At 36.7% G+C, this 27,480-nt stretch overlaps 2 protein-coding genes across 13 annotated transcripts in view; both read left to right on the top strand.

The window, feature by feature from the left end:
- Nucleotides 1–6,134, top strand: part of Ance-3 (angiotensin-converting enzyme Ance-3) — a 183,419-nt gene extending 177,285 nt beyond the window's left edge. For all 7 annotated transcript variants that reach the window (XM_087356498.1, XM_087356387.1, XM_087356304.1 and 4 more), the window contains one exon: nt 5,532–6,134. In XM_087356498.1, the coding sequence (XP_087212624.1) occupies nt 5,532–5,680 (149 nt within the window). In that variant the 3' untranslated portion in view covers nt 5,681–6,134. The remainder of the gene's footprint in view (nt 1–5,531) is intronic.
- Nucleotides 6,135–8,986: 2,852 nt separating this feature from the next.
- NimA (Nimrod A) overlaps nt 8,987–27,480 on the top strand; it is a 126,181-nt gene continuing 107,687 nt past the window's right edge. For 2 of the 6 annotated variants that reach the window (XR_015536938.1, XR_015536946.1), the window contains exons 1-2: nt 12,207–12,479; nt 27,054–27,202. Coding sequence is in view for 4 of the 6 variants with exons in the window: in XM_022086217.2 (XP_021941909.2) it covers nt 27,102–27,202 (101 nt within the window). In the remaining 2 variants the exon portion in view is untranslated. Of the gene's footprint in view, nt 9,112–12,206; nt 12,480–16,403; nt 16,505–27,053; nt 27,203–27,480 lie in introns of those variants that run through there. The other 4 variants (XM_022086217.2, XM_022086208.2, XM_022086235.2 and 1 more) reach the window with 4 other exon arrangements.

Here is a 27,480-nt window from a genome sequence, read left to right as displayed (position 1 = left end):
TCACAAGAGAGCGTCAATGTTCTATATTCTGAACAAGTTCTTGCACCCTTAAATCTCGTACAATTAATTATTCTCGGGCTGATTGAAACGCGAGAAAACCGACGTTTCGACAATCACCTTTTTCATCGTTCTCAGGGTAGTAATCATAAACCCTTAAATATTTTGCTTTTACATTAGTTTAAGATGTAGGCCTGTTTGTATCGTCTTATCTATGCCTGTCATTCCAAGTGGTAAATTCCTTCAGAATCTTACCGGCTGTCGTCTAAAAACTTAAAGAATAAAATATAAAAAATTAGAGTTTTAATCTGTTTTGTATTGGTGTTTGTATGGGTAATCCACACACATTATCTTTCAGCAAGGGAATATCACAGATTGATAATGTTCTAGGCCAGTGGTATTCAACCTTTTTTGTTCGCGTACCCCGAGATATAATTTCCCTTCAACTTTGAACCCCCAAATTTGTTGGTGTATAATTCAAGTTATACATAGTATATAATCTACATCTAAAATAAATTAAATAAATTACATTACTGATTATTCAGTATTTATCATAAAATATTTTTTTTTTTAAATTTCATGTACCCCCTAAGATGTCTTCGCATATCCCCGGGGGTACGCGTACCCCCGGTTGAATACCACTGTTCTATAACACGCTGCTTCAGAAACACTTGGACCTAACAGTTCTACTAGACAGTCAAATAAGGATGATGAGATGAACTGAGCATGTAGTACGTATGCGGTTTAAAAATTGATATAAAATTGTTGTTGGAAAGCCTGAAGGAAAAACCTAGGCGTAGACATGCGGATATAAAAATGGTTAAAATGAAATCGGGTGGCTCAAGACGATCACATGACGGACCCTTATGAACAAGATAATAAACTCAGGCTCGGTTAAAGCAGAGAAATTTCATGACTAACTAAGCGACTATCAGATTTTTAGGGAGGACTCTACTTCATGTAGTCAGTCAATTTGTTAGGAGTTGATCTGTGTTAATTCTGTGAATCTAATTTAAAATACAGTTTTGCAGAGACCGAGCCTCTTGGCGTTCTGGTCTCTTTTGACTCTGACGACAGCTACTGGAGACGAGTAGAATTAAAGGCTTTCCCACTGTCCACAGATCAGCAGAAAATTCCTTCGAGGGGGAAAACGGTTTTAGTGCGGTGCGGGGGGAATGTTTCTTATCAGGTGGACTAGAGGGCTGCTATTGGTGGGAAGTGTGATACGTCAGAGTTTTACTCTACTACACAGACTGAAAACATCAAGCAGTTACGAGTAGCGTGTAGTGAGTGCACCTCTAATGTGTTCTGCGGGTGTTGCGATAACATTCTAGATTAAATCACTGTGCCGCTGTGAGGTAATCTTAAAGCTGTACCCATTAGAACAAACGAAAGCCTGTCGTCTGTTGTTCGTTCAGTGGTTGTTGAACGAATGCTTATAGGATCGGTCGTCACTCACCGCGAAATCTTGCGCATGCGCGTATATCGAATTCCTATCAGGGATTTTCTCGTGATCTGTGGACTGTAGGTATCAGGTGGACTAGAGGGCTGCTATTGGTGGGAAGTGTGATACGTCAGAGTTTTACGCTACTACACAGACTGAAAACATCAAGCAGTTAAGAGTAGCGTGTAGTGAGCGCACCTCTAATGTGTTCTGCGGGTGTTGCGATAATATTCTAGATTAAATCACTGTGCCGCTGTGAGGTAATCTTAAAGCTGTACCCATTAGAACACATGAAAGCCTGTCGTCTGTTGTTCGTTCAGTGGTTGTGGAACGAATGCTTTTAGGATGGGTCGTCACTCGCCGCGAAATCTTGCGCATGCGCGTATATCGAATTCCTAGCAGGGATTTTCTCCTGATCTGTGGACTGTAGTTCTTCTTTGTCCACTGCCTGGTCAAAGCTGCAACCTTTGTCGCTTGAAACCAAAGACTAATAGCTTAATATATGCCCCCCCCCCTAAAATCCAGTGTTCTATATTTTTTTCTTCTAATGTTACAGGAAGTCAGCTTTCTAATGACCGCTTGCTGTAGTGAATCATCTCACGTGAAACTAGGCGAATGTTATTTTGAATCAGCGCATGAGTGGCTTACAGTTGTGCCGAGTGTAGTCGGTGTTATCGTGTTATATTACAGCCCGTGGACATTTGTGTAAAAATTACTCTGGTGTTCATTATCACGCTTTCACCGGCATTTAATATTTATGTTGGGTTGCTTACATAAAGCCGAAAAATTAGATTAATCTGTTTTGTAGCGGTCCCCAGACTGTTTCTGCTCTTATTCAGGAGTTTAAAAGTTGTTTTCTTTCGGTTGTACTCAAATAAAGGCAACTCTCGGTTTACGAACGAGTTCCGTTCCAAGACGTTGTTTGTTATGTGTATCTTGCATTCCTGAGCTTTTATGATACGTTAGCAGCCATTTTAAAGCATTAAAACCATTTACTAAACATCGCAATCAAGTGTTGATCATATTACATTATAATAGGGGGAGTCACAGATTTCTTTCCCACGAGAAAACATTCTACGCGGCGAGACATGTAAACCAACGTTTTTTTTTTACTGGCTAGATTAGTTTTATTAACCAAGAACAGTTCAGTATAATTACCATATAATAATTTTCTGGTAATTATTGCAATAAATACATTTTTAAAAGTTTATTTATTTAAATCTTACAATTATGTATGTTCAATATACGTTTGGCATTTCTTTTTATAAGGAACTCTATCTATTGGCGACTTTAAGAAATTTTGAATGAATTGTGACGTTCGTAATTCGAGAGTTGACTGTATAAACTATTCTTTGTCACATGAAATTATTTACTGTTTAATTTTTGTAATTTATCGATACATCTTATATTAATTTGGACGGTCCGAAAAATGTTAACATCTTAATTGCTGTTTGAATTTTCCACGATGGAAAGAAGTTTATTCGTGTTTTACGCATATAATTTTAAAGTGTGTTTAAAATTAATTTTCAAAATATTAAGCCCATAGCACCGTTGTGAGAAACGAGAAATACGTACCTAAATTTAACCGTTAAACCTTGAAGTGTATGGTAGAAACTTAACATGGACTTAATTTCTTTAAGATTTCTTATTGTCTGTCCCAGTTATTTGAGTTTTCAAATTATTTATATTGTAGTTTTATCCTGCATTCTGGCGATGAGACTTTCTCTGCGTTTATTTCTAGAACTATTTCTTTACTGGCATCTAATATAGTTTTTAATTACTATTTTTAAGTTTTCGCCCAAAACTTCAACACCATCAGCTTATACTTGAAGGTAATGTGTTCCAACAATTTTACCCCTGCCCTAATCCCTCATAAATTTTCTTTTGCATCGTAACTTTTATCGTCAGTTAATGAAATGTGATAGTTATTGAACTCTGTAAGAAATTCCCTTCTTTTATGCGATCCCAAGTTTAATTGGCGAATCACAAGGGCTCGTTACTGGACCGTATGTCTCAAAGATCAATCTTAACATTGCCCTCCGTTTAAGGCCATGTCTTCAAAATGCTGTCTTATCTTTAGGATTTCTGAACTATATCTTATACGATTTTTTCATGCCTCTGACTTATCACTTACTGTATGATATAATCACCTAATCAATATTATGCGAGACTACATGTTACGTAACTCATAATATAAGCTACACAGATTTATTTAAGTTAATGTTAAGCTTAATTCCTCTATTACAGGATAAAGTATTTTTCCTCGGAATTTTGTTTTCAGACATCCACAATCAGTGCCCTTCCCAGAGACTTAAAAGCCGTGTTTTATCTTATAAAATATATTTTTATATTTCAGTATTTAGATAGGATACTTAAAGATAAATGAATATCACTTGAATTATGGCAGGCTTTTTTCCCTAAAGTAATTTCGTCATAATGTTCGGTTTATTATTATCGTTCCCAAGTTCCTGATTCCGAAATAACGTTTTAAATATTACTTCACAATGTTCATGGAAAATTTCATACTCTAATTGACATTTACATTGTAAAGATTTGAACTTCTCACGGCGCTGAGTCTGAAGTTGGCTGTCTTCTGGGTTGTAGCGCCGTGTAGCCTAGTATAAGTTTACGGACGTTTCAGAGGTCCTTTCTGCCTCCATCATCAGGGCGAGACCCAGAAGACAGCCATCTTCGACATTTAAATTCTTCAGTGCGAACATAATTTAACTTTACAAGGAGTTAAATGTAATAAAAAACAATGAATTAAAAATTTATTGTTTTGAAAATAGTGTGAAATATTTGGGACAGTATTTTAACACTTATGTACCACATTCTCCGTGCATTTAAATGTACTGAAGTAATATATATATATATATATATATATATATATATAAGCATATGGCTGCTACTATGACACACTTTATAACTTCGTTGCGTTATTTAAAAAAAAGTAGAAAAGTTTCTTCACTAGACACTGAAAATACTTCCGCATTAAGAAAATTTGTCCACGTTTATAACTGCCTTGCCTAGACACGTTACTGCGATATACGACGTCTTATAAAGTAGTGTCATCCAGTATTTACGAAGTGCAACGTACGAGGTGCGATCGGAAAGTTTCTAGACTGCGCCTATAAAAACCCGTACACTTATCTCAGGTATTAAATTCATCCATCGCCCTCGAAATAGTTCCCCTGGGAGTGAACACAACGATCCCAGCGCCGCTGCCAAGCCTGGAAGAATCCCTGGAAATCTTTCTTTGTCAGCCTGTCAAGCACCATCTGCGATTCTGCCTGAATCTCTTCTATCGTCTCAAATCTCCTTCCCTTTAGCTGAATTTTCATCTTTGGGAAGAGGAAGAAGTCACACGGAGCTAAATCCGGCGAATAATTGTATTTGATGTCTAAGGTTTGTGCCTCTGTCTATCGGCTGATCATTTGAACACCTTATTCGTTAAGCTTACGCAATGTAAAAAATTGTGTTCGCCTTATTTCGGATTTTCATATTATCCTGTCTGTGTTAACTGTTTAGATGAGTTCAGTAACGGAACTCAGTTATATTTCTTTACGTCTACATATTTGATAATTATTTTAGAAGTCTTTATGTATATAATATTATAATTTGAATAAAAAGTTCCTTGTATATTTTCCATCGTCTAGTAAAATAATAAAATAGAAAAGAGTCGTTTCGGAGATTGGGCTCTATCTCCGAAACGTCGTTTTTTCTATTTTATTATTTTATTAGACAATGGAAAATATACAAGGAATTTTTATTCAAATAACTCATCATCTTCACGAACTTTTAGATTTGATAAATATTATAATTAATCGGCACTGTACCAACTACAAATGTGTAGCCATTGTCGATTTAAATAAATTATTCATTGAAACAACTGAGGAAAATCACAACGAACTGCAGAAGTCCTACACTCATCCCGGACTCCGGAATATGTGGAAGACGGATCATCTAAGTAGGCATTTTCGGTTATTTTCAGAAGGCGACAGTTAGATTACATTTTAGTTAAGACATTTTTGCCTCGTGTCTCGATTTGTGGGCCGGTCGTAATGAAGTTTTTCATAATGCACTGTTTCAGACGGAGATTACTGTAAACAGAGCATCGAGACTGCAGGTCTGCAAGTTTATGGCGGCTATTACAACATGGCGACAGTTCTGGGTCCCGCCCTTGAAGCAGTGCAGTTGGCAACACTTGCTGGCATACTTCAGTATATTATACTTTGGTAATCATATTAATATGATGACAAATAAAGTATTTTTAAAACGAATAAGCAATAACCTTCGTCAGAAAACATGGAGAATTAAAGAAAACGTAAGAATAAATTATAATCTACCCCATTATTATTATTATTTCGTTATCGTCATCATTTTTGTATTAATAGCTCCCAGTTAAAGTGATTTTTGTCTAGAAGAAATTTTCGGATCTGGAATCTAATATTGTAATCTGTCTTGAAGTATTTTAAATATAATAAGACAATACCAACATGATTTTTATACAGTTTTAATGCTTTGAATACTTTGAATGCATATAATAAAATGCAATCAACTCAATGCGAAAACTGGTTGAATATTGATATTTACAGTATTACTATAATGTCCATTGATATTTTAAATATAGGCCTCTTTTTTATCTATATCTTGCAGAATTTAAACTTAAAATAAAACAAGAATGAACCATAAAGTTTGTTTTTATTTTGTACTTTTATTGGGATGTCCGTCTCTTATGGAGCATGGAATCTCCAAGGTGTTTCGTGGTGCGAGAACAACCAATGTTTCAAGAAAAAGGCTTCTGTTTAGGATTTGAGGTTATGTCGGCGGTTAGTCCGAAGATGGCTGTCTTCTGGGTTTGTAGCGCCATGTAGTCTGGTAGACGTTTACCGACGTTTCAGAGGTCCTTACTCCCTCCATCATCTACCTGATGATGGAGGCAGTAAAGACCTCCGAAACGTCGGTAAACTTCTACAAGATTACAAGGCGCTATAACCCAGAAGACAGCCATCAAAGGCGTTTTTGTTCAGCGAAAAATAATTTGTATATATAATATTTTATGGTGCTCAGAATATGATTAATTTTGGAATGAGGTAATGATAGGAAATTTTAAATCGAATGTTTGCATATTTTACCAACTCACAGTTCAATGCTTCGGAAATGTTTGGCTTGTTAATGAAAAACTTCACAATCTTTTTTTTTCTTTCAAAAATGGAATCACATATATCCCTTGTTAACGACTCAAGAACAGCAAAGTTATAAATGAGGGTCATCTGTTAAAATTTTGTCTATATTTAAAAATGCATTTAACGTAGAAGAAAATATAAATTAAACTGATATTCACACTAGGGGCATCTCTGATAAACCTTAATTAAATAAATGTATATTAAATTCTGCACAATAGCATTTTCCTTCCTATTAAAGATTACATATTCATTTTCCACGTACGTGAAAACACCAAGCATTATAAATATACAAAATGATTCAGAATGATATAATTACACTTTAGGGGGCTGTTGAATCGAATATAAATAAATTAATCTTCGATTCAACGCCGTTTTAAAAAAAATTTAAGAGTTTAACGAAACTGGAATAATTGTTATTTGTGTAGAAACATACATTCAGTCATTTGCATTTAACATTTCTATTTTTGATTTTAATTGTGAGGTCTGGAAGGCAAACATTTCGAAGATATTAGCTCTTTTCAATTTAAATTTTTCAGTTTGTTTAACACGCATTCCTGATCGTGTAACTGGGTCTCGCTGCAATCACTACTTTACATGCGGAAACAATGAGTCATAACCGAACGCAACAAATCTTATGACGTTATAAAGATTCAACCGCTTGAATAAACAAAGACGAAACGGAGACTAAGCCTTAGAGTTTTCGTTACTCTGTAAAGGTGGACGGATACTTGTTTACATTCTCAGACACCATTATCTCTACAGCAATCTCCTAAGGGTTTGCCACAGGCCTTTGAGACACCCATTGAGCTCCTAAAAAAATTTGTAAATGTAAATGACAGTTACAACGTGCGTCATGCACTAATTCTTGAGACAACTGAAGGAAAGGAACCACTAGGAAGACCTAGGCATAGATAGAACTAAAAAGCATAATATTAAAATGGGTCTTTCGGGCACAGGAGGGGAGGTTGTGGAATAGATTTATTTGGCTCAGGATAAGAACGATTGAGTGTACGGTTATAAATTTCCGGTTCATGGAAAGCGTAGAAATATTTGACTAGCTGAATAATTATAAGTTTCTCGAAGAAAGACTCTATCCATGGAGTTTGTCATTTCGCTAGAAGAGTTAGAAACAAATGTAAAAAAATATCAAAATCATCATAGTTTTTACTACCCATCTGGGAATCAGAGACTGCCAACATTTTAATTCCTAAATCGGTGTAAGATGCGAAATCTCCTCGAAATAGTAGACACAGTGTAACTCGTACTGACATCACTTCCTGGTACAAAAACATCCTGTGTTTTATTTTAACTAGCAACGCCACAATGAGTCATCACATTTCTGCATTTGTGTACTCTGCCCCAGTTGCTGGAAACATTATAATGTCAAAGATGTTGCCTGACGAAAAAAAATCCGACTCCCAGTTGCCATGTGTCGTTCGGGATCTGACTGGCGTGGTGTATGGTTCTCTCACAGTACGACAGAGAGCGTTGTTTACGGCGCGATGGTGCCGCCTATAACAAATCAGTTGCATTCTGTGGACGCTGCGAGTACTAAATGGAGAGTGAACTGACATTGCGTGCTGCAATGTTTAAAAACATTGTCAATTATAGCAGAACCTACGTGCCTTTAAATTTAATAATTTTAAACATTAAATATTACTTGCTCTCTTCCAAATCCAGCCTCGTTCCATCGTTAGAACTTTAAAACATGTCCTAATTTCGCTGTTCATATTATTTGTCCAGCTCAGAAGCAACCAATCAGAGGCTTAAATTAGCTGCTTTAGATTTGTACACAGTTTTATAGAGTGAACGCGTGTTATTTAAAAATTAATAACTTGTAGTCCCTAACCTAAGACAGCGCACCTTGCACTGTTAAACAACAGAGGTGTTGTTACAGTGATGATAAAAACAAAAACAGAGAGATAACAGGGAATATTAATGTTATGAAATTTCACTGTATAGTGCAGCTAGATAATTTGTGTACAAAATTCTTCCCTGCATTTCTACAATTTATGAGTTTCGTTACCTATTCCATACGACGAAACTGGTCCTATGGCAGCGCAAACTGAAAGCTGATTAATAACTATTCTTACTTTCCAGCTTTAGTGGAGGCAAATGGAATTGAGATCCTCAGTTCAGATAAATTCATATTTACCACCTTAGCAACCTGAAAAAAACAACTCATTATATGAGGATGTTCTCTTTATTACGCTTTGATAGCTTTACAATTGTAACGGAGGGTTGGTACAACCTTATGACAACATCAGCGAGGACCGTTTCCCCTCTTCTCCCTACCTCCTCGCGTCCCTCTTCTCCTTTCCCCCTCAAACCGCCCAAAGCCTTGCCTTTCGACCAGGGAGACTCCGATTAGCCTTCGATCTGTAATGGTCTCGATAATCAAATGTATTGTAACTTTCTTTTGACTGCTACGGGTGGCGTCCTTACGTTACAATCTTGTTTTTCTAATGGAAACCAGCGTAAATCGTAAGTCACGTTGTTATATTTCTAGAGAGTTGGATTTCTTTCCATGTTATCTTCTGATTTAGCTCTTATGAAGTTTTTGGGGTTATTTGAGCGTGTTAATTTTCTAAATACGAAATTCTGCTTTTGTTATCCATGTAAATTATCAAAGGAAGGCCAACACTCAGGTCCCCATCTGACTTCTTCTCGCACTGTGAGCATTGTTTTTAGTCTGCTACGACTCCACGCTGTTATTTTACAGTAGTGAGAGACTTTCAGCGTAGAAATGGTAATCTGAACCATCGCATACTACTCTTGTATTCCTATTTGTTCACTTTGTCTAGACATGCTTGTTATTTCGTTTTCAGATTGGACTGTATTATCTAGCTGGTTTAATATATGTTCTTATTGTACATCTGCTCTTTTAATATAAACTATTTAGATAACCTTAACTGAATTACTAATTAGATCACAAGTTATTTTCTCTGCCCATTTAGTACGGAGGGGAGCATTGGATCGAATGTACAAGCAAACGATGAACATCTCATGAAATACACACTCGTCTAAAGGGGCTGGTGTTTTTTGTAGCAGAGAGTATTTTCATACGACACAAAATGTCGAAGTTTGTTTCGGGCCATTATTATTATTATAATTATTATTATTATTTGCAAGGAAAAATGATATTTGTAGTTGATCTATCCGATGTTCATGACGAAGTCGGGCTTCGGAAACAAATCCCACCTACTTTTTTCTCACGGGAATTTTCGTAACCCCTAAGAAACAGTTCGAGATATTACCTTACAAACTTGGCATCCGATATATTTTTACCTTTCTTTCCCCAAACGCCAAAATAACCACAGATTTTTTTAGATCGTCATTAAATAATTTGTTCAAAGATTACTGGCATTTATGTATTAAAAACCGTAGTCAGGGCAGATTTCAAATAAATTATTCAAGGCTGCCCATGTTTTCACATCACTGCGTTTATAAGGAGTGCAGGGCAGTGATCCGGCACATAGAAAATTTGGGGAGGGGGGCTTCACTTCTCCGGCTAGACTGCAGCGCCAGATGTTGGCAACAAGCAGACTTATCAGTGAGGACAGTCTTTGTGTGAGAGAACTGTCATTTTTAGAATGCAGTTTCCTCGTATTTCGGAACGGGTCTAATAAGTTATGATCTTAAAATTACAAGATTAGCCCACGTATAATCGTAATAATAAGTTACGGGGAAAAAATATGGAATAATAAATTTATAAAAGGACGACAAAATTTTACCTTCTCTTATTTACTTTGGATACTTTGGATTTATATTATTAATTATATCAGTTATTTCTATAAGCAAATTCGAAAACTTTGATATTAATTTATTTCGTTTTATTTATAAATTTTAAAAAATTTGCACAGCTTCAACATTTTAACAAAGTTATGTCCATGTATCGTCATCACCAGTGTTGGATAAAAATAAATAAAATGTTAGCTAATACATTATTTTAAAAAAGTGACAAACTTCATATATTTTAAAATATATTTACAGAGAATTGAGTGCAGAATGCTTGCTACTATTAGCTCAGAATTTTTGTTCCCTCTTTCATATCTAAAATCGCTAATACTGATATTATTATTAGTACTAAATTTATTGTCTGACACATGGAAAGGTCATGGAGTCCTCTTGGTTGACCAACCGCGTCAACTCAGAACAGAAGTCATTCTACTATTCGCCGCGAAATCTTCAAATATACTTTTGACTCGTCCTGTATAAACAACATGTCTGAGATAAGTTTGATGTAGAACTGTGTGACTTTTGAAAGTTGATATTACTTCCATATTTGGCTAATTGACTGTCATTACATTGGCAGGTTTTGTTTTAATATTACTGCCGACAGACCGGATCGAACTTGGGACCTTTCAAATGCTGTGTTATTACGCGCACAACCGAACTACTTTTAACGATGGCCATAGACACTAATATGAAAACGGAAGTGATAAAAATAAGACAGTGAAACGACAATTAATCGCCCGAACAGAGGAGTAAAGCAATTTCCCGAAGCATCGCGGAAAACAAACACAACTGACACAATGAAAATTCACAAAACTGAAAAATATTTTTATGATTATTATTAGATTACCTTCTATTTAAAACTTTCTTAATATCAAACAGATTATATTTCATTTAATCTTTCATAAATTTAATAAAATTGTTAAAATGTGGAAAAGCCCCTTGTAGGGCATATCTACAAACAACACAACAGAATTTGTCGTTGCATTTGTCCACAAGCGGGATTCGACACTAGGAACTCGACTCTCAAATGGTGCAAGACCGCACTACAATCCAGAAGACAGCCATCTTGTTACTCACCTCTGTGATAACCTCAAATTCTACTTAATTTTTATTTCGATAATCATGCAATAAGCCACGGTGGTCTAGCGGTTAGAACGCTGGCCTTGTAATCCTGGGGTCTCGGGTTCGAATCCCGGCGGTGCCCGAATTTATAACTTGTGTTGGGCAAGGCCGTGGTCTAGGCAACACGGAGTTTTCCTCCGTGGCATCCCAACAATTACTCCATTCACACACAGAAGAAGGCAATGGCAAACCACTTCTGGATCATCTGCCAAGAACGTATATGAACAGGTCCCAGTCCGAGAAAAGGATGGAAGGATCCTGTTCATATGGACCTGTCGTCAGACAGAACACTAAAAATAAAATAAAAAAATCATGCAATACTCAGAAATGTACCTACACAATGGGCAAAATGTAGCGTTATTGAAAGTTAAAAAGGCGGTAATTACAATTAAAAGATTAATTTCTGTATCTTCACAACAGAAGTACAGAGCGCGTGAAAAACGACCATGTATTATTCACGATAATGACTTCTTCCTACAAGTGGAGAAAATTATTATGGCACTGTTCTTGTAGAGGGGATCAAACCCAATGGTCTGCTTGACAGAGACGTAAATCCAGCGTGTGGTATGTCTTCGAATTAGCCTTTAGTTGTCCAACCGGAAATGCATCCTTCATCAAATTTGAGGCCGGGGGACAAACTAGCTGGATGAGTGGTTGGAATGGCGGGAGGGGGGAAGCCCATAACTTGGCAGCTGAAGAGGGGATACAGAAATGAGTGTGGAGGAGGCTAGAAGTTCTGTGCGAAGCGACATCTTCAGATGTGCTTCTGTACGCGAACTGAATTAGCTTTTTGTTGTTATTAAACTTTCGCTGAATTTCTCTCCTACTTCAGAGCACGTGATATTTTGAATAACGGTTACCTAACTGACCTCATTTTTTAAGTGTCAACTTCTACTACAAGTTGTGTAAGTATTATGTTACAAAGCCGGATATACGTCATTGAAGAAAGGGACATTTCAAGAGCATAGCAAGCCGTTGAGCAAAGAACATAGGTAGGTTGATATGTCATTTGTCATTAGCATCTGTGACTCCAAGGACAATTAAATTCTTTTCAAGTTCTATCTGACATTGCGTTCGACACAATTAAATTCTGTGTTTGTCGTCTTTCTAAAAATGTGGTATTAGTAGTCGTTACATTCAAAATTTACTACAAAATATTCCACTGCTTTTATTCCTCAGTTCAAATAAAAACAATAAATACTTATTATAATTTCAATTTTGGTTTTATTTGCCACAGAAAAAAAATATTAAAAAGTGTTAAACTCGACGAATTTGTAATTCTGTTAAGTTCAGAAAATTTTAACTTCCTTTCTGATATTTAAAAATATAATGATGAAAAATGTAAGTTTAACAGGTGAGAACATTGTGTATTCACGAGCAAAACGTCAGCGTAGATATTATGGTTTTATTCAAGATGCATTTCTAAATGCGTCACAAACAGAATCAAAAGATTTCGATGCGAAGTAACGTTCCAGAACTAACGGAGGTTACGATCCACAATAACTACTTCATGTTCGCAACTGTCGTGAGCAGCGGCCTAGCAACTAGGGCGACTCGAGTGTCATGGCGGAGACTGGGAGTGTGTACTAGATTCAACCTTTTTTATTCGCGTACCCCCAGATATAATTTCTCTTCAACTTTGTACCCCCAAAGTTGTTGGTGTATAATTCAAGTTATACATAGTATATAATCTACATCTAAAATAAATTAAATAAATTACATGACTGATTATTCAGTGTTTATCATAAAATAATACATATTTTTTAAATTTCACGTACCCCCTAAGATGTCTTAGCGTACCCCCCCCCCCCCCCCCGAGGGTACGCGTACCCCAAGTTGAATACCACTGTACTAGAAGATGGAGGGAATTGGTTCTGATTCAATCTTTGTACATCTGCACGTTATAGTTACTCTGTTGCGTTTTAAATGATAGACAACGTAAAAACTATAATTTAACCTGGTTTTTGTGTTTCTAAAACTTGATTTCTCGTTTAGGGGAAGAACATAAGTTGGGGGTGTTTGAAAACGTGGTGTTGAAAAAAATATTTTGACCTTATAAAGAGGAAATAGCATTGTGTTTATGGCTTATTTAACTTTTTCAGTAATTGAATGTTGAAAAATAAATGCTCTTAACGGGGAGCTTCGTACTCACACAATCTTAACCAGAGATTACTAAGATGATAAAAACAAGAGGGTAAGACAGGTAAAGAACGCCTATGTTACCAGGATGAGAGAACTAATAAATGCTGGCGGAATTTAAGCAGGGGTATAGACACCTAACGATACGATGTGAGTTTAACATTGAAAACGATCTTAAAGAAATCAGATATAGGTTAAAGTTATGATTGGATTCATCTGGCACATATGATCCACTAGCAGGCTTTTGTGTCGCGTTCCATAGATAAGGGTTTTTTTATTGACTAGTTTAGCCACTATTAGCTTCTCGTAAAGGACATTTCTCCATGGAATTTGTCATGTCCATGTCGCAGAACGTTCATATGTATTTATACGCGGGCTAATTTAATACTTATTTCAGGCTAATTAATTTCTTAGCTCTTATCTATTTAACGATACGTAGACAACAGCAGATGTTGGATTTGAGGTTTTCACGGCGGTGAGTCCGAAGATGGCTCTCGTCCGGGTTGTAGCACCCTGACGATGAAGGCAGAAATGACCTCTGAAACTTTGGGAAACTTCTATGACACACTGCCGTGCTTTATTCTGATGGTGAAACTACAATAAGACTACATTCATATCAATAGTACAAGCCGTGTTCTGACACTGTTTTGCCGATACTGCTACGCATTTCGGCCATATTGTTGTTCCTAGTATATTCAGTAACGTCGCTCAGGATTAAGTTATCTTAATTGCGAGCCTTTAGTTATATTGGAACAGTTGACGTAATTTTTCTTTGACCTAAATTAACAATAAAATCTAAATATATTTTGTAAATGTGTAGCAATAAATATTTACTGGGTAGCAACTTATTTCTAGCACTCATCGGAGCTCTGTAATAGGCGAATCTGGTCTTTTCGCTATGCCCAATCACTGCGTTGGTTACCGCATTTCTTTCTCCTAGCGGCACAGTCCGAATATGATCTTATTCCCTGTTTTCATTAAAATGAGACCTGAATTAAAACGGCTGTGGAATTTCAGTGTGTGCCTGGGTTATGACAATAAGTAGACCTGTAAGTGGTGACCAACGTCTTCAGACGTAAAGATTTCCTCCATTTTTATAGTAATTATTTTAACTCATTATAATCTACAACCTAGCAGATAGAAGCAGCATGTTACTCGGATGCTGGTTATTACCTACCACGACAATATGAACTATATTTATGTCATAATGATCTTTTGCCTTGGTAAGGTAAGTGTGGTTGCGGACACTTTCATGGGCGAGTTGAGGGCAGCCATCAAAATACCTTTCAGTTGAACCTGTCCCTAAGATCTAATTGCAGAACTTCAGAATACATGTTAACAGCGCACTAATTATATATGGCAGTCCTGAGGTAAACGGTGTGAACAATTCGCGAAGGAACAAATATTTCGCGTACATTTAAAATAAATAAAAGTAGATTACTTTTATATTATAATGTATAAGACGATACTTAAAAATATTTAAAAAAATATTATATGCTTTAATAATTCTGGTACATGGCACTTGCTACAGGACTGTAGACTTAAAAATCCAATTCGTCAGTTTATAAAGTGAGGTTAAGAATACCATTCATTATTAAATATGTAATTTAGTGATCCATTTCTGTGCATAAATTTCACTAGTACATATTTCAGGTAAGTAATTTTATCGATATTATAAATTCATAAATAAGCATACTTGTTACTGTTAACATATAAAAGTCTGTTTCATACAGAATTTTAACATTTTAAAATTCTTAGGTTCAGTGACTCATTAGTTATCTCCGTTAATCCATAGATACATGAGGATTTCCGTGGTTACCATGTTGTTTCATGTTCTACAGACAAAGTTATCTTAAAAGAGCGTTAATCTTAAGGCAGTCTATGCACATTATTCCAGTGATTTACGTCAAACGGAGTTAGTAACATCAGCCTCAGAATTTCGAACGCCTACATATCGATATTGTTAATGGCAGGATATTAAAAATTTGCAGGGCTGGACTTTGTTCTAGCAACACGGCGTTTACACTAAATTTCATAAAAGAACCTTTAAGTAATTCAAAATTTGTTAGGGGCGTCGGACACATGGTCTGACAGACAGACTGATACATTAATATAATAATTATTTATTTTAATCCGTCTTATCACAATATTTAAAATTTCTTATAATTAAGATAATAAAATATCATTGATGTTCCATATCGATTGATCGATTTACATTTTGGAACACTCTTTACACAACATGTTTCAAATATTTGAGTTTTAAGTTCGTAAATCTTTTACACCTGAAGATGGTTTTATAAAAACTGAAACATGTTGTGTAACGGATGTTCCAAAATGTAAATCGATCAATCGATATGGAACATCAATGATATTTTATTATCTTAATTATAAGAAATTTTAAATATTGTGATAAGACGGATTAAAATAAATAATTGTTAGAATATTCACAATATGACGCAATTACACTATCTTATTAATATAATAATTAAAGGGCCTAGACTTTTTTATAAAATGATGGTGCCGTTAAGTTATGATATATTCGGTTGTTCCAACGATACTGGCACTGTAATATTCGTAAAGATTACGTAATTGGGTGCATCATAATTATTTTGCAAATTCATGGGGCCTTCTTCTGGGCACAAGTTTCCGTAAAGAAGCAATCAACTTACAGAGTTTACTAGGCCACTACATTTTCTTCCAAGATATCTTCTTGTGTGTAATAAACACCGAATCAAGAATTAATTATATTAAAACTGTGATAAAATTTCGCTTTTTAGATTTCGTTTCGGAAAGGCAGTTGCGGTATATTCCGAAGGTGAATGTTGGCAGTCCACACTACCGCGGGCTAGTTCACTTTCCAGACATTTCCAGTGACAAGGTAGCTAGAGAAAAATGTGATTATTTATTCGTGAATAATCTGTAATTTACTGATAAAGAAACATACACATTACCACGTAATTTAGAACTTGGAAATTAAATTATATGCGTAATTTTTCATTTATGATAAGTTGCTTTCAATAAATGGCCGTCTTTAGTAATGGCGCAACCTTGGTGTTGATGAATGAAAACATCCATCACATCGCGTCGTAACATTTTGACTCTCTCCTCTGGTTCTGACCTTGGATTCGTCTGAAGTGGCGTGCAGTGTCTGTAATACACGACTCATGACATAACCTCACAAAAAAACATTCGGCGGAAAATAGATCGTGGCAACCATTTAAAATGCCCAACTGTGAGCTAATACGACGAGGAAATATTAAGTGTGATTTCTTCCCACTTATTCCCGTAGTATGAGGAGACGTTTCGCCATCTTGTTGAATGACCGAATTTGTATTAACAAAAAAAAAAAGTTGACAGACGCTCTGCTTTGAAGGTATCCATCTTAATCTTAACTGCTTACTAAACCCACGCAGGCGCACAAACCTATGGGAAAAGATATAAGATGTTCTTTATCAATAAAACAGAATGTATATTTCGTAATATACAATTTAACGATTTTTAAACGCTTTAAATATGCCCATAACGTAAGACCAGTAGGTTTGCAACATAACTTCAAGTTCCTGGCCGTTGTCATAAACTTTTGATATATGAAAAATAACCGCCATGGTGGTCTAGCGGTTAGAACGCTGGCCTTGTAATCCTGGGGTCTCGGGTTCGATTCCCGGCCGTGCCCGAATTTATAACTTGTGTTGGGCAAGGCCGTGGTCTAGGCAACACGGAGTTTTCCTCCGGGGGCTTCCCCGGTATCTTTTCTCCGTGGCATCCCAACAATTACTCCATTCACACACAGAAGAAGGCAATGGCAAACCACTTCTGGATCATCTGCCAAGAACGTATATGAACAGGTCCCAGTCCGAGAAAAGGATGGAAGGATCCTGTTCATATGGACCTGTCGTCAGACAGAGCACTAAATAATAATAATATGAAAAATATCAGTTTTACCCATTACCTTCCCCAAACACAAAAATTATTCATCACTTACTAAGTTTTACTACGAAGTCCAGGCTACAGCTCGGCGGATGCTATTATTTTAAAAGTAACAAACTTGCTGGAGTGACTGAGGAAAACCACGACAGATACGCGTAATAGGCGGTGATTTAACAAAGGACGGATATGGTGAACCCTATATACGAAGCAGAAATGCTAATTATTGCATTCTGGTGTTGTATTTAAACAAAGAAAATCTTGAGGATAAGTATATACATTTATGAGGATATCCTTTCTGTTATTGATAAATAGAAGAGGCTTGTCAGGATGTGTCTATCACCAGTGCGTAAATGTCACATTATCTCGATTCATTCTTCCGTATTAGTATCTAATACAGACAGTTTAGTGGGACTCTTATCGCGTGGTATTGCGTCTTCATGTTCCGGATGGAGTAGAAGACCTCCCGACGTAGAAGGTGGCTGCGAATATATTCCGGACAGCCGACAACGGGTAAACCTTTAGCTAGGGGTTTGGATTAACAACTTCTCACCGTAAATACATCAGCATGTTACGAAATCTTACGAAATGTCCTCAAACTTCGACGGATTTTTAACGACATAAACCGTGACATGAAAATGATTTTGGAACTTGAATATAGTAATCTCAACATGCTATGTCCTTTGAAAACAACATAAAGAGAAATGTCATAATGTAAAGTTCGAGTTAGTGGGAGTCTACGCCAGTGGTCGGAAAACTACGGCCCGCGGGCCAAATCCGGCCCGCCGCCTCTTTTTGTACGGCCCGCGAGCTAAGAACGGATTTTACATATTTAAATTCTTTGAAACTTCAAAGTACGAGCTATAACGAAACGACCGAGTTGAGTAGTTGAGAAAAAGACCGTATGTGGGATTTATATCTGTATTTGGCAGCACCTACCTGTGTGAAAAGACATTTTCAAAGATGAAATATGTAAAATCTCAATACAGGTCAGCATTAACGGATGAACATTTACAATCAATTTTGATGATAGGGAGTACTGAATTTAAACCTCAGTTTGGTTAAATATTATCTCATAAACAGGCAATTCCATTCTTCTCATTAGTAGAACTGTATTTCAAACAATTGTAGTCTACTTATTGTTATTACGTTACATTTTGTTCAATAAATTTGTTAAAACTTGGTTTTTTCTTGTTACATAAGTAGGCTTACCTATATAAATATCCTCGAGTTTGCCTATTGGTCCGCAGAGCCTAAAATATTTACTATTTGGCCTTTTAGAAAAAATGTTTGCCGACCCCTGGCCTACGCAATCAGATGGGACAATGGTGTCCACTCAACCAGCAAACATTTATATATTTTTCAGTGGATAAGGGAAAAGGGAGTCTTCTTCTTACATAAGGTGGTCATATCATCACTTAGCTGGCTCCTTAAAAGAGTGACGAGTGTCTCATATTGTTACTTAGGTCTGAAACTTCTTTATACCAAAACTTAATCCTCTAAAGATATCACAACAGTTAGCAATGCTGAATGTCTAAGTGCTCGGAGCAAGTCCTTCTAAAGAAGTACCAGTCGTTCAGCTAATCAAGTCAAAGTGATAGTGCGTTACTTTGCCAAATTTCAGTCTAAAGATGGTCCTTGCTGCTTCAATTATCAGGGTCTCGTCGCCCTGATAATGCAGACAGCAAGGACCCCTGAAACGTTGGTAAACTAAAGATTATCATTAAGGAATTCTGACCATCTTGCCTTCTTGTCCCTTAAGACTATATATTTCCTTCATCCCCTTTCTCACCCTGAGCTTAACTACCATCAATTAATGTTATTCCTTAGAGTAACCATGTTTTATACCCACGAACATTAACTCCTTGGACCAGAGTTGTTATTGAGAAGTTCTAATAGTACGCACAGCTAGTGAAGAAATTAAGACATTCTATGCCTTCTGTTGGATGCAAAGTTGTATCGCCGTGCTCACAAAAGCCCTCTACTTGGCCCTGTTCTGAGCCAGATTAATCCAGTTCGCATCCTCCAACACTATACCGGAAAAGTCTGTTTTAATATTATCCTCACATGTGCATGGTCTTCCGAGTGGTATATTCCATTCAGACTCCTCAACCAAAATTTTGTGTTTAATACTTATCTCCTCCATTCGTGCTACATGCCTTGCCTGGCTTATCCTTCTTCGTTTGATTATCCTAGCTCCTCATTATGCACTTTTATCTAAGAACATTTTTCACATAACCTTAAATATAATTTTCTGTTTTTCCGTTAACCTGGCTGACCAATTTTCATATCCACACCGAAAACATGTAAAAATCATATAGTTTTGTATTCATTCCTCGCGTTTTTATATAGCAGACGTGAAAAAAACAGATTTTGAACTCTATTTCCCGAATTTAGAGTGCTGTTAATTTACTCGTAGATGAAATTTTGATTTGTTAACGCCGATTCAAAATACTCACACGACGCAACATGTAAAAGTAAAGTATTATATATGCTAAATCTTCCATAGATGACAATAAAATTAAACAAGAACTCCTAAAACAGAAAAATGTCTTTTGAGATCACCATTCTTCATCTACTGCGACCGAAACTCGCGTTCAGTCCTGCTTAATCGGGAAGTCAAGAATACAAATACGAGGTGCGATCGGAAAGTTTACAGACTGTGTCAATAGAGGGCGAACCGGATGTAGTACGAGCTTCTGCCGCTAGAGGGTGCGGCCTACATTCATAGTGAATCAGTGTGCCAGCCGGCATCATCGAATTACCATTTGTTTCTTAGTTACGGGCGTTTTGGTAGTGCATTACACCGACCCTCCTCCGATTTCGGAATGGCGTGTGCATCAAATTTTGCCAAAGACTCGCCAAAACGGCTACGGAAACCTATGAAATGCTAAAGCAAGCATTTGGGGAGTCCGCAATGGGTCGTGCACAAACTTTTGTGTGGCATTCACGTTTTAAAAATGGCCGAACCTCTGTCGATGATGACGAGCGTTCTGGACGACCATCTTCGAGCACAATGCCCGAAAATGTTACGAAGATTCGGCAGGCCATTCACGAAGATCGACGTCGACATTGTTGGGATAGGCTATGAGACCTGTCAGCTGATTCTAAAGGAAGAACTCCACATGCGACGCATCCTGTCTGAGGACCAGAAGCAGAATCGACTTCTCGTTTGTCAGGAGCTCAAAGATCTTGCAAGAACCGACCCCAACTTCCTTTCTAAGCTCCGTGTGAGTTCTTCCTCTTCCCAAAGATGAAAATTCAGCTAAAGGGAAGGAGATTTGAGACGATAGAAGAGATTCAGGCAGAATCGCAGATGGTGCTTGACAGGCTGACAAAGAAAGATTTCCAGGGATGCTTCCAGGCTTGGCAGCGGCGCTGGGATCGTTGTGTTCACTCCCAGGGGAACTATTTCGAGGGTGATGGATGAATTTAATACCTGAGATAAGTGTACGGGTTTTTATACGCGCAGTCTGGAAACCTTTCGATCGCACCTCGTATCAGCCCGGGACCGGCAACACGGACTGAGAATTTTCGTGGTGTTTGTCAGTCCCTCCAGAAAAATTGTGGGATAGAACCTGAAGTTAGACCACGGACGCTTCCTTCCCATATTCCTACCACTTTTTATTCATTAGTCATCTTTTATCAGACGCTGTATAGTCTGATCTACTAACAGTGTCGTTAAATAAACGCCATATCGTTATTCAGCGAATAGAACACGCTTCATCTCCATACGGGGCTTTTTCGAAAGGCGAGAGGCTGTTGAGTTACCAGATTCTGGCGGTAGGGTCCGAAGATTCTGTCTTCTGGGTTGTTGCGCCGTGTAGTCTAGTGGAATTTTACCACCGTTTCAGATATCCTTGTTACCTCCATCATTATCGTCATAATAATGGCTGCATTATCACCTCTGAAACGTCGGTAAATATAGAGTGCAACATCCCAGAAGACAGCCATCTTATTGTTGTGTAATGTGATATTGTTGCAATTGTGCTAGAGAGCTGAAACTACAGGTCTGTCCAGAGAATATTTATTATTTAGTGTTCTGTCTGACGACAGGTCCATATGAACAGGATCCTTCCATCCTTTCCTCGGACTGGGACCTGTTCATATACGTTCTTGGCAGATGATCCAGAAGTGGTTTGCCATTGCCTTCTTCTGTGTGTGAATGGAGTAATTGTTGGGATGCCACGGAGAAACCGGGGAAGCCCCCGGAGGAAAACTCCGTGTTGCCTAGACCACGGCCTTGCCCAACACAAGTTATAAATTCGGGCACCGCCGGGAATCGAACCCGAGATCCCAGGATTACAAGGCCAGCGTTCTAACCGCTAGACCACCGTGGCGATATATTTTTTTATTCCAGAAGGAAATGTTTATAGTTTTTTTCACATATAAGGAAAAAGGTTTTTCACTTGTAGGATGAATTTCAACACGGACACGTGAATCAGTGAGTCACAATTTTAGTTCTTACGTCATCGAACTCCTGCAGTTTACGTGCAAAAACTGCAGAGGAAAGTAACCTCTGTATGACGACCATACAAACCGAAATTCATCATAAGCAAATAACGTCGACTATCTATTGGAACCATAATTCCAATTACTTTATTCTCATATTTATAGATAAACTTCTATAAACGAAAATATGGCGACCATATTTGAAATAAGGAATATATATAAAATGTACTGTATATGTTTTTCTTTAAACATTAATATTAAGTAACCTGCAAAAGGTGTGCTGCTAACTCGGTATAATAGGGTTAATTTGTCCTTGAAGAAAATAAAACGTTGAAGTGTCCCGAGCCTGTTAATGTAAAGTTCTTGGAACCAAAAAGACAACGCTCGTATCCAGAATTGCATGGGACATGACAGAATAACTAACACAGTACGTATCACTACATTACCACAAATTTCTTTCTGCTTTATTTATTTTTAATGCCTAGCCACTATAAAATAAATCCTGGAAGTAGCCTAAACATAAGGACTAATCCTTTTATCTACCTAACTAACTAGATGGCCTACAGACACCGAAGGTTCATCACCGAATTAACCAAAGCCCTCCACCGGACCCCGTCCTGGGCCAACAAAATCCAGTCTCCTTCAACTCCTATCTCCCATAGATCCCGCCTGAGATTATCCTCCCATCTACGTCTAGATCTCCCCAGCGGTCTCTTCCCCTCAGGCTTCCCGACCAATACCCGGTGCACAACTCTTGTCCCATCCATGCGCGCTACATGCCTCGCCCATCTCATTCTTCTCGACTTAATCACCCTAACAATATTGGGGGAGGAGTACAGATTTTTAAGCTCATCATTATGCAGTTTTCTCCACGCCCCAGCGTCTTCCCTGTTAGGCCCAAATATCCTCCTCAACACCCCATTCTCAAACACCTGCAATCTGTGTTCCTCCCTCAGGGTGAGAGACGAAGTTTCAAATCCGTAATGTCGCCCGGGATATTTTGTTGTGTGGTGTAATTTTTATACTCCGCGGTCTTTACGAACCATAGAAGAATAGCATATTTATGCACATCCTAGAAGTTTGTAATGAAAGGTTTTACAGAATTTGGAAGAACGCACTATTGTAAATTAAATAAACTGTAACAAATGAATTAGAGAATTGAATGATTTTTAGAATAGCCTTACGTTATGTCTTATACGGCCGTATGAATTCGAATGAATTTAACAATGTTTAGCAACGGTTATAAAACTTAGGTTAGGTTGTCGTTTCAATTACTAAAACTAAGAGTTTGGGTTCAGTAAGAAATAAGGGAAGGGGGACATATTCAACAAAGATACGTGTGTGATCTGGTAGGCGTGTGAAGAACCGTGGGTGTTGCAAACATGTGACCTTAGCTAGCCATCTTGTCATGTGGTTTATGCCATATGGTGTTTTGCTCTACCAGACACACATTTATTTTTGTTTTCTTACACTCTTCTCTCTTCTTTGTTACGTCATATCTCTCAAAATGTTAAAACCACTCGCGTAACCGAGATACAAGCAAACATTTAACTTCCGATCCTCAACTTCTACAATAGCATTAGTAACTTCAGGCATCTTACAGTACAGTCAATAACTAGCTTAGTTCATAACTTACAAATTTTCCTGTAGTTAAGTCGATTATTAATTATTTATTTATAACTACGAAGCGTGGATGACAGTTAAAGATAAATATTGTGTTGTCAGAGACGTTAATGAATGTGGACGAGGCTTACTCGAAGTACCTACCACAGTATTCTCCAGGAAATACTGAATAAAACCATGAACAACCTTAATCAGCATGGACGATGGCCTGCCTGAGATTCGAACCGGATGTATTACCAATACAAGTCCAGAGCGTTATGAATACATTAAACTACTCGACATTTCATTGTAGATAATGAGGCGATTAACACAAAGCCCCAATTAGGATTTGCAGAATTAAAACAATTGAAACAAGTCACTCATTGTGCCATCTCAAACTGACGTGTGCAAAATCGGGCTCAAATGAGTACTTGTCCTTTTAGGTTAAGGGATGGGCTGTTCCCTCAAGGTTACAGAATGCGTCACGTACCACTGGAAGGTACAATAACGTTACTACAGCGGATACAAACGTAGCATTTATTTGTTATTAAGTACAACAAATTACATATTTGAAGAAACTTCCTTCGTTCTGTCGATATGAGTCTGCTTGAAATAATGATTCTACAAAATTAACCATCGTCTCTCTCGTAACATCCTGTTTCAGAAAATTGAATTTGCATTCTTCTTTAAAGCTGAGAGGTATACATTAAAACAGTGAAGAATAATAATTGATAGAGTTCCTTTGTTTTCTTGAGTTAACTGTCGTTAATTGTAGTATTAATATTTTCCTAAGTTACAATAAAGAATATTGTTTAATTTTAAACAAAATAATACGAGAGCAAAAATTGTCTCCTTGTCGCAATTAATTCAATACATTATTAATATTTATATATTGTACGCATAATTAATTTAATTTAGTTGAAAATAACGTAGCAGATAATGGCTAATACTATTTTAAAAAAGTAAAATATTGACAAAGTGAGGAATTTCGACTATTAAGTTTAATATGTAAACTGTGATACAGACAATAAAGTTAATATGGATCTACATGATAACTAAAGTTATTTAAGTGACTTGTTAGACATCATTTTATCTTCTTAAGGGATTTTGGGAATTATATTATAATTTTTATGAATGTATATTGTTACAATTTGTTGTTAAGGTATTTTGGTCTTTATGGGACAATCTAACAACTGTTGCCATGGCAATGCTGTTAAACAATGCCTCTTATATATAGTCACTATAACGTTGATATAAGGTCGTGTTTTAGACTGCGGTACATTGAATCTCGTATATAAAATTAAAATTGTTGGTTTGTATTTATGTTCACTTCTAGCTCGAGAACAGTCAAACCGATTTTTATCAAACATGGCGTGCTTGTTCCTAGAGACCAAGAGCAGAACATGGACAGGTGAAAACTGCGGAGAAGTTTTCTCGGTTCGAATCCCAGATAGGGCTATTCATGTAACTCGGAACCTAAGGATTTTTAAGAACGTCGCCAAAAAAAAAAATGTTTCGGAGGGAAGACATAACCCCGAAAAACTGTCCTTGGTTTGATTTCCGGTGAAGATGTATTCTGCAGCTCGGAAACTGAGCACAATATAACAGCGCACAGACCAAAATTTTTCTTCGAGGAGATTATATCAACTAAGGTCACAAACTCAAGAACTGTCCTGAGTTTGAGTCTCGATGAATAGGTTGGGTTTAGGGTTATAATAATATGTGATCTGAAGTTTTCACGGCAACAAAGTACAATGAATTTTTCTGGGGCTACCAGCCGTGTCAGATGGCTGAATGGAGCGAACGTCCTCAGGTTACTGAACTTCAGTACCCTGAGGACAAGGACGAGAATGGTTCTCGAAACGTTGGTGTTTACGCCATTAAACCACCTGACACGGCTGGTAGCCCGAGAAGAATGCGTCATGATGATAATGCTATTTTTCTGATATTCAATGATACGAATCGAATGATTAGCCTATGGTAAGCTTTTGGTCAATAAAGATTCTTAAGAAATGTAATAATTTGCTAAATTTACCCACAGTAACATTGTAGGCACTCTGATAACCGTATCATAATTTTATTTAAGATATAATTAAAAATTATATTATTTTATTGCTGTAAAAAATTAATTAATATTAATTTTCATGTTTTGTCTTGCTGAAAGAATGACTTCTCGACCATTCATGGCCTTCTAAGTGCATTTACTTCTATACAAAGTAGAAGAATATATGTTTTAAGTGTTGACAATTCGAAGTTTTCGTAAATAATGAATGATAAGAAACTTTATTTTTTAAATGCTACTTTGTTACACTTTAAATAAAAAATATTTTTTGAATATTACTTTAGAATTTTCCGTCATTTTACGGGCAATTTTTTTATTAAATTTACTTACAGAGTTATTCAATTTGTAGCTTAAATGCGTCATGTTTGTGTTGATTAAATATATATTTATTTTCACAGTCTATACACAAACGTTTTAGTTAAATGATGTTGTTAAAATATATAATATTAAAACATTATGTAGTATAAAATATTATATTTTGGCGCTTTTATCGTAAATACGATTTACATTATTTAGCGCTTTTTTATTCATTAAACGACATGTTTCGATGGATAAGACCTCATCTTCAGGTTTATATCAATTTTATAATATTTTAAAATTATTAGATATTTTTATGCAATGTTTTTATGCAATGTATTATAAAAATATCTAATAATTTTAAAATATTATAAAATTGATATAAACCTGAAGATGAGGTCTTATCCATCGAAACATGTCGTTTAATGAATAAAAAAGTGCTAAATAATGTAAATCGTATTTACGATAAAAGCGCCAAAATATAATATTTTATACTACATAATGTTTTAATATTATATATTTTAACAACATCATTTAACTAAAACGTTTGTGTATAGACTGTGAAAATAAATATATATTACAGAGTTATGTATTCATTAAACCATGGATGAGCAAACTGTCGTCTATTTCAGTGCATTATTGCTATTCTGAGAATTTTGATAATATTTATGATAGAAAATGTAATTTTTTAAAGATTCGCCACCTTTTCAGACGTATTTTCTGTTGGTGTCCCTTTTTGTTTGCGTGATTGTCGATTTATACAAAATGGAAACAGTTTATTTTCAGATGACATGTCAGTTTATTTCCCTGTTTGTAATGAAAGAAAGAAAGCAAGCAAAGTCTGCCCTTTGAAGGATTTTTAATTGTCACTTCAGAGTACAGAGTAATTTTCTTTTCGTGAGGTGGAGACATCTCAGCTCACTGAATAAATTCTACAGTGTATATCACAACAGATGTTCGAAGTTCCTTCCCTCTGTCTCACAGTGACGTCGACTGCCACAAACAGCTTTGAATCCCCCTGCATAAAGCAGTTACAATGTAGCCTCAAGTTTATCGGTCAGCTGTCCTCCTGATGCTACCGTTATTACAGGGCCTGATGAAGCAGGTGGGGTGCTGAAGGATTCACAAGGCCATTGCCATGGTAACCCTTATCCTGCCCCTAGCAACGCTGCTGTTCACAGCACTTGTGCTGAGCGCCACAAATTTAACCGGAGAAAACGTGTGTCACAAGCGAGAAAAGTAAGTTCTGTGTTACAACTGGTTTGGTTTCTCTGCCTACTATATCTAGTATAGTATCTATATATAGTCTACGTCATTCGTGGGAGTGCGCGCGCAGCAGCTGTTCAAAACGTTGAAATGCGCATGACAAGCAAACGTTGTCATATGAACCAATTAGGTGTGACAGATCAAAATGAAAGATGAGGTAAGCTTACGTAAGTGATAACTTATCAACACAAGTATGAATTTAAATACAAAACGGAACCCAAGAAGGTGTTTACGATTCACTTTATTGAAGT

Source organism: Zootermopsis nevadensis, unplaced genomic scaffold (genome assembly GCF_977971745.1).
Source record: "Zootermopsis nevadensis isolate Lab colony 2312 unplaced genomic scaffold, Znev_1.0 Znev_ptg000001l, whole genome shotgun sequence".
NCBI classification, from domain to species: Eukaryota; Metazoa; Arthropoda; class Insecta; order Blattodea; family Termopsidae; genus Zootermopsis; species Zootermopsis nevadensis.
Note: the sequence above shows the minus strand (reverse complement) of the source record. Positions and strands in the feature narration are given on the sequence as shown.